The 8593-nt window shown below is 42.4% G+C and overlaps 1 protein-coding gene across 2 annotated transcripts in view; it reads right to left on the bottom strand.

Annotated features, from left to right (window-relative positions):
• Positions 1 to 6111: 6111 nt before the first annotated feature.
• TTLL1 (TTL family tubulin polyglutamylase complex subunit L1) overlaps positions 6112 to 8593 on the bottom strand; it is a 28355-nt gene continuing 25873 nt past the window's right edge. For both annotated transcript variants that reach the window (XM_075210289.1, XM_075210290.1), the window contains one exon: positions 6112 to 7920. In XM_075210289.1, the coding sequence (XP_075066390.1) occupies positions 7791 to 7920 (130 nt within the window). In that variant the 3' untranslated portion in view covers positions 6112 to 7790. The remainder of the gene's footprint in view (positions 7921 to 8593) is intronic.

Here is an 8593-nt window from a genome sequence, read left to right as displayed (position 1 = left end):
CTTACACCACGAGACATACATGGCTACACGGGCATCAAAGAAACATGCAGCATGAGAGTGACCACAAGACAAATGTGTCTGTATCAATGTAGTGATAAACCCACAATGTGTTCTATCTATAACGCAGTGTGAGTGCTTCAAGCCCTCAGAGTTGTAAATGTTATTAGTAGACCATTTATATAACGCAGCTTGTATACTGTATTGTAGGTTTTATGGTCCTTTTATGTAAATCCTATAAAACTGTTTTGTTCATCATAATATTCACGCTCAGTGAAATATTTATTTTTATGCAGCCGTTTCACTTGAAAATTAGTATCAACAGCGTAATCAAGAATGATCATTACAAAATTTTCACACAATCAGTTTTGCAGCCAATTATTTCTGTTATTTATTACATTGCGTTTGTAAATTCCAGCTACTTGTGTAATACAGCTACTGTAGATAGAATGGCCAGCTTCCCTCGTAACCTCACATCTGTTCACTCAATAACCAATGTCTTCCCTACCAGCTCACTCTTGTGGATGTACCAATTAACCTAATTGCAATTACCCTTCCTCTAATGCAGTGGTCAGGGAACAGGGGTAAATTACCCCAAATGGGGTAAAAATGAAATTCCTGGGGGTAATGCTGTCGATTCACATGCTGTCAGTTGGATTGTAGACCCCTTTAAATGTGAAATTGCTGTTGTACCAGAAGAGCCTCAAGGGTTGTCAGAGGCACTTCTTGAGCTTCGATGCAATAATGAAGCACGTTTTGCATTTGAAAACAAAGCAGATCTGTCATAGTTTTGGATGTCAACAGCTGCAAAGGCATTTAAAATTGCATATGAGGAGACAGTCAAAAAGTTGCTGCCTTTTGCAACAACCTACCTTTGCGAACAAGGATTTTCCACTCTAAAGAACATAAAAACAAAGCAGAGATGTCAATTAAACGCTGATGCTTGTATCCAAATTGCTCCGACACCAAAATGCCCCAATATTGATGCTCTCGTATCAAAAATGAAGAAACATCATTTCTCCAAAACCTGAAGTTTTGAAGTTGAAGCTTTCACAGAAATTTTGAATAGATTCAATAAAATTTTGAATTTCAATAATTAATAATATATGATTTCCTTCCTTTCAAATCAAGGGGGTAACGTCGGCGTATCGAAATATATTTGGGGTAAAAGGTAAAAAAGTTCCCTGATCCCTGCTCTAATGTAATGGTAACACAAAACATATAGGAATCTTTTGGGGTTTTTTCCATTTCAGTCACCGTTCCAAAATCGTGTTATAGAATCTTGAGGACAATTGAGTGTTATTTGCCTTATATATATATAGTGGTCTGTGGTCTGTTTCTGAGATGTTTTCAAGACACAGAAATCCCTGTGATATATTTCATGTTACGCTCAATAAATACAAGGTCTTCACACCTTCCCTGACTCTCACGGCATAATTCTGCTCAGACGGGAGGAGATGTACAGCTGATTTATGCTGGTTTATTAGAGTATAACAGGAGATATTCCAGGCTGGACAAAGGATTCCATCTCTATTCTCAGAATGCTATAATAACAACCTTTACCTCCTGTGAATGTCAGCATTCTGTTACAATAATGTCATATTATATCTAGGAAAGAATGTCAAGAAGTCATGAATCTGAAACCCACCAGTATAATAATAAATAGAAGGATAAGAAATGCATAGACAGTGGGGAAATCTGTTATATAAGCTGACGTGGGAAAGTTCTTGGGACTTATAGAACTTGTCTTTCAAATTAATAATAATAATAATCATCGATAAAACGACACTCGTCGTTACATAACTCATGATATTCTACCTGTGGTACATGTGCATTTATGGATACTGCAGACAAAGTCAAGGGGTAATTCAGCTCTTTAAATTTAGTTGTTTTTAATTACTAAGGAAATATGTAGAGAATATTGCTGTGAATCTTCTAATGCTTTCATTGGCTACAGATCTGTTGACATTATAATTCTGAAATTAAGCACAAATTGGTTTTACTCTGTATATTATTATTCAGTTCTATTTTGACTCACTTAAATGTTTCTTTCACACAAGTACAGCTTAAAAAAAACAAGACAATAGATGGTGTTTATTCAATACTCACAGATCTATTGTTACAACTGCTGTTTTTGTTCTAATTATCTGGATTGTGCAACTGTGCAAAAGACGTTTGCACTATTTGAGTTTCTTACTAATTTCAGGATAAATTTGGCCACCTGGGCCAATGTAACAAGTTGGGTATGGTGTGGCTGTCGACAGGATGAGCTGCAGGGGATGTAAAGTCAGAGGAGAGAAGCCAGGTTACTGTAATGGCAAGGAGGTTGAGGGATTTTGAAACGAATAGTTGGATGCAAGTTTGTCACAAACAGATCACACCTTCCAGCGCAGGAAAAAGGGAGGGAGAGCAGTAAATAGATGCAGGACCTGATCAATCAATAGGCTGATCAGGCTGCAGCCCGGGACGCTGGGACCTCGGAGGGCGCAACGCCGGCAGCATGTAAGATCTTTTTATTATTTTTCTATTTTACTATTGATTCTCCTACACACTGTCCCTCTCTCCCCTCTCCTCCATCCTCACTGGCTGTTGGGTGTGATGTCATCATCACGTGCCGACTGTGTTAGTGAAGAGCTAACTGCCGGAGGAAGAGGAGACAGGTAAGTAGATGTGTGTTTATGTAGAAAGGGGGGACAGAGTGTATTTTGAGGGGGAAGCGTGCAGAAAGGGGAACAGGGTGTGTGCAGAAAGGGGGGACAGAGTGTGTGTTTATGTAGAAAGGGGGGACAGAGTGTGTGTTTATGTAGAAAGGGGGGACAGAGTGTGTGTTTATGTAGAAAGGGGGGACAGAGTGTGTGTTTATGTAGAAAGGGGGGACAGAGTGTGTGTTTATGCAGAAAGGGGTGACATAGTGTATTTTGAGGGGGAAGCGTGCAGAAAGGGGAACAGGGTGTGTTTATGTAGAAAGGGGGGACAGAGTGTGTGTTTATGCAGAAAGGGGGGACATAGTGTATTTTGAGGGGGAAGCGTGCAGAAAGGGGAACAGGGTGTGTTTATGTAGAAAGGGGGGACAGAGTGTGTGTTTATGCAGAAAGGGGGGACATAGTGTATTTTGAGGGGGAAGCGTGCAGAAAGGGGAACAGGGTGTGTGCAGAAAGGGGGGACAGAGTGTGTGTTTATGTAGAAAGGGGGGACAGAGTGTGTGTTTATGCAGAAAGGGGGGACATAGTGTATTTTGAGGGGAAAGCGTGCAGAAAGGGGAACAGGGTGTGTGCAGAAAGGGGGGACAGAGTGTGTGTTTATGTAGAAAGGGGGGACAGAGTGTGTGTTTATGCAGAAAGGGGGGACATAGTGTATTTTGAGGGGGAAGTGTGCAGAAAGGGGAACAGGGTGTGTGCAGAAAGGGGGGACAGAGTGTGTGTTTATGTAGAAAGGGTGGGCAGAGTGTGTGTTTATGTAGAAAGGGGGGACAGAGTGTGTGTTTATGTAGAAAGGGTGGGCAGAGTGTGTGTTTATGTAGAAAGGGGAACAGGGTGTGTGTTTATGTAGAAAGGGTGGGCAGAGTGTGTGTTTATGTAGAAAGGGTGGGCAGAGTGTGTGTTTATGTAGAAAGGGTGGGCAGAGTGTGTGTTTATGTAGAAAGGGTGGACAGAGTGTGTGTTTATGCAAAAAGGGGGGACAGAGTGTATTTTGAGGGGGACAGGGTGTGTGCAGAAAGGGGGGCAGTGTGCAGGGGAGTCATGAATTGGCCGCTGCGGTGTGATGAAATGGCTGGGGGGTCATGAATTGGGGCGGTATGATCTCTGCATTGTGTGACGTTCATGAGGATGCTCTCTTAAGAGCCTAATCATTGAGGGTTTGCAATGTTTGCACATTCCCAAAACAGGACCACAGCTTTCCAGAGGGTAGCTAAATGACAACAAAACTACAAGAACAAGCACGCAAGAACAGGTAAGAGAATCTGTCTAAATTTGTTTATTGGAAAATACTCCTGAATTTTCTTTCAATGAGTGGGGGGGGGGGGGCCCTACAGGTGTATTAGCCTAGGGCGGTCAGAACCCTTAATCAGACCCTGAAGAGATGTGAATAAGGTTGGGAGTATTAGAGGTATGAGGTGGGTGGGTAGATTTAGGGTGGAGCAAGGAGTTTAACCAGATAGTGGAGATTATATGGGACCTGGGATTATGGGAGATGACAGCATCCATGAGAAGGGGCAGGGAGAGAGAGTGGATATGTGAGGATTTGTGGGTGTGAGGTTTGTTTCCGCTTGTGTAGGTGAGTGAGTGTGGTGAGCGCAGGAGACAAAATAGGTCATCGGAGCAAGTAGTGATGGAGACATAAAGATGGGGGGAGGGAGAAATAGGATACTGGAAAGAGGAGTTTGGAGATAATTGTGGATAGGATAAAGTACCCAGATCTAGAGGAATGTATTGTTCGATGCATTGTCAGACTTGAGTGATGACAGGAGAAACAAAGACAACAACATTCCGCTCTTCCAAGCGCTACCTACCTCACGTCAACTCACAATCTTCAAGGGGAGAGATCTTCTTCTAAAGGTTCGGAAATCATGCAAAAAGGAGGTATCTTGGGCTCTTTAACAAGAGTGGAATTGCAGGAAAGAAGGGAATTTATACATCTACTCTGCTAGTGCAAGTCACTTTATACAAAACTCTCCATTACAGGTGAGGATAAAAAGACCAGTTGGAAATGCCCGGACAACTTAAAGGGGTTATGTCTAGGTCCAACTTAGATTCCCCCTTTAATACTTATTAATCAAGAAAATTGCACTCGCTGTAGATTTCCTCCCTTACGGAACAGAGAAGATTAATTCTCTGATTGACTCTGGCTCTATAGGCAACTTCATTGGCGCTACCTTTGCCTGCCAACTGTTACTAGTAATTTCCCTATAACTGGAAACTGTTGATGGATCCTCTATCACCTCATTTCCTACAACTACTGAGACTTTGTTCTGCATTTCTGAGTCATCAAGAGACTGTGACCTGGAATTTGATTCAGACCCCACACTGCATGGGAATTTTTACACTATGTACACACTACAGGTTTTTCAGCCGATTATCGGGCCAATGAAATCAGATGATGAACGACCGTTCGGCCCGATATCACATTAGTGTGTACGCACCAACGATGAACGAAAAATCGTTCCAAAGCTGATTGTATCATTTGATTTGCTTTTTAAACCAGACTAAAAGTCTTGTTCAACGATGGAACGATGTCCTTCCAATTCTGCAGTGTGTATGCACTCAGGACCGGCAATGTCCATAGATCTCTCTGAAGTGTGCAAAGTCACGATCTTTTCAGCCTATGGTAATGACAGATGAAGATTACAGATCTGAAGGGAAATCTTGTAAAACCTGTATAGCGTATACACATGAATGGGCATGCTGCTTGAGACTTTTTTTTTCCATTGGTAAAATCGTTATCGACATCGCATCAGGAGAAATTTTCTGTAGTGTCTACCCATCCTATGTCTTCCAGGGCTGGCATTGTAGAACCATAGTGTTAATTGGGTTACCAAGGAGATAATCTCATTGATCCCACAACTGTTTCAGTTCATGTACCAGTCCTGTTGCTAGTTCTGCAATTATCTCCACAAGCTGTGGTCACCCTCTGGATTTGGTGAAAAGCAGGTGCCTGTTCAGACGTGCAGCGCTTATGTAACCATTTAGGACTGCTGCTAAGGTATCTTCTTGCACTGCTTAAACCTGTATTGGATGTAACCTTCAGTCTGAACATGGCTGTAACTCTATTATTTAAAACATGCAGAGGAAACGGGGTGTAAAATCAAGCCTAAACCGCGTGGGAGCCTACTTGGCAAGTGCAGTACTGCATTGTAACACAGCCACCGCAGCCTGAGTCTACACTGATATTATAAAATATTCATGAGGCTGAAGAGTACTACTTTTTCCCTATTCACTAGTGCTCAGTTACTTAACCTGTGTATGGTAGTATTAATTGATGAAGCTTTTGTTTACATTCGAGTGCTAAGGAGTACATCTTATTTGCTCTTTTCAAGTATTTAGCTTTTATTGCATCAAGTTTGCTTTATTTAGGTGAAGTGTAGGGAGTGTATTATGTATAGTAAAACAACATTACTCTTTATAAATTATTTTATTACAAGTTGCACAGTTAGGAGTATTTTTCTCGTCAACTAAGTGAATTCTACAAGTCTGACGGCATGATTCGTGTCTATAGGAGTTTACATGTCAACTGAAAACAAAGACAGCCATAAGCAATTGCAGCAATCAAACTAGAAGGATAGAAAGAACATCTCCGAGATAAAACATAACCATTTAAATTATGCATCTCCCAGCAACTGAGGCTGCTCTTATTGTATTCAGCAGGGAGAATGTGACAACATAAATTAGTTTCATAAAATGTACACAACATTAGTAGCTTATTATTAATATTACATGCCAATAGATATACAGGATACAGAGCAAGCTGGCAGGCATATAAAGTGCCTGCAATAAGTGGTGACTCTAGTGCCAGACCTATGCACGGTGTTGTACAGGACCTACAGTGAAGCAATGATTATTATGCCTGGGTTTGTAGCAACTGTTGCTATACCCCCAATAACCTATTTTCCTTCTGAGGACAGTTCTATTTTACTGGGAGAATGGGACATAATCTAAACATTTGTGGTTGTGGCTTAGACAGGTTGGGGAATGTGACCAGGTGGATCAGAGTGTGGGGCTTGGCCACATTGTAGGCACCGCACAAATTGTTGAAATCTGGACTGACGTGGGTGGTCATGTGGAAGCCGACCTGGGTGGTCCTGTGTGAACTCACGACAGTGGTCCTGTGGATGCTGAGGTTAACGGGACTGTGGGGACTGAGGTGGCCTGGATCATGGGGAATGTGGTGGCCTGGACTGCTCGAGGCTGAGGTGGCCTGCAGCGTTGGAGGCTGAGGTGGCCTGCAGCGTTGGAGGCTGAGGTGGCCTGGACCGATGGAGGCTGAGGTGGCCAGGACCATTGGGGGCTGAGGTGGCCTGGACCATTGGGGGCTGAGGTGGCCTGGACCATTGGGGGCTGAGGTGGCCTGGATCATGAGGAATGTGGTGGCCTGAACTGCTGGAGGCTGAGGTGGCCTGGATTGTTGGGGGCTGAGATGGCCTGCACTTCTGGGGGCTGAGGTGGCCTGGACTGTTGGGGACAGACATGGCCAGGCCTGAATAACTTTATTATCTCTGTCATGTGGTCCTGTGGACGCTGAAGTGGACTGGGTTTCTGTGGAATGAGGTGACCTGGACTGTTGGAGGCTGAGGTGGCCTGGACTGTTGGAGGCTGAGGTGGATAGTCCTTGGTGACAGACATGGCCTGGCCTGCAGAACTGTCATGTCATATCACGTCATATCTGTCATATCTCTGTCATGTGGAGTCCTTTAGCAACAAAAAGATTAAACTAAATTTGTAGGTCCATTCTTTACTTGTTTTAGATGTGTATGATACAGTGGTGTAAAACCTATCTAGCACAATATTAATAGAGGATAAAAACATTAACAGGGAATAGACATACATAACGTGTATAATATATACAGTAAAATGAAATCCTAAATAGATCTGCATTTTATCATTTTTTCTGTCAGTAATTTCCCTAAAAAGTTCCCTAAATGTTGTACGCGTTCATTTAGCAACCCAAATATTTGCAACTTCCATCAAGAGTAGACTTGTTTCCTCTTGTCGTATCTCAGGGAGACTGAAATGCTCTTTGCCAACAAGAAAGTCCCCCGTTCTTTCTGCTCCACTAGAATTTTAAATATTCCATTACAACTATTTCCATGTGGTGGGTGCAGATCTCCCAGACTCCCTTCCCCGGCTTCCTTTAAATCCAAAATTCTGCCCCGGTCGAGTTCTCAAGTCTCGATCAGACCCGTCGGCTTGCGCTGCTTCTTCATCGTATCTAAAATGTAAATTAACCACTGTCATCAAACTCAATGTCAACGGGAAATAACGGCAAAATAAAACAAATCAAATTTGATAACATTCCTTTACGTTCCAAATATCTTTTGTGAGAGTAATCACTTAAAACCACAGAGAACATAATGTGCGTTGGCAGGCTTAAATTGGTTTATTAATTTCCTGTACATGTCATGTATTAAATTTTACATTTTAGGTCCTTGTGTCATTTTAAAGAAAATCTGTCATCTCTAAGATAACTCCTTTATTCTTTATTACGGGCTATTTAAAGCATAACTAAAAGTTCTCTCCCCCAGTTCGCCTGGAATAGGGAGGGCTAGGAAGTGTGCTTTGTATCTCTCTGCCTCTAATCTGCCAGTCCCAGTTTCCACTAGAGTGATTCTCGCTGGACTAGAGTGTTGTGTAATGTAAGGAAGGGGGGGGGGGGGGGGTCAGTGGCCACAATTAGCATGCTAGCCGGACAGATTAGCATGCTAAGTAACCTGATTAACATACTAATCACCTAACCCACCGATGCCTCTCCTTGTATCTATGGAGTTGGGAAATGTTCAGAATGTTGCCTTGTTCAAACGTCTCAAGCCAATTGAGTAAGAATTAATTGCGGTGCAGTGCAGTATAAATCTTTATGGATGAAAGATTACAATTCTTACATCTAA

This window comes from Mixophyes fleayi, chromosome 4 (assembly GCF_038048845.1).
Source record: "Mixophyes fleayi isolate aMixFle1 chromosome 4, aMixFle1.hap1, whole genome shotgun sequence".
In the NCBI taxonomy this organism is placed as follows: domain Eukaryota; kingdom Metazoa; phylum Chordata; class Amphibia; order Anura; family Limnodynastidae; genus Mixophyes; species Mixophyes fleayi.
This window is presented reverse-complemented; position numbering and strand designations above follow the sequence as displayed.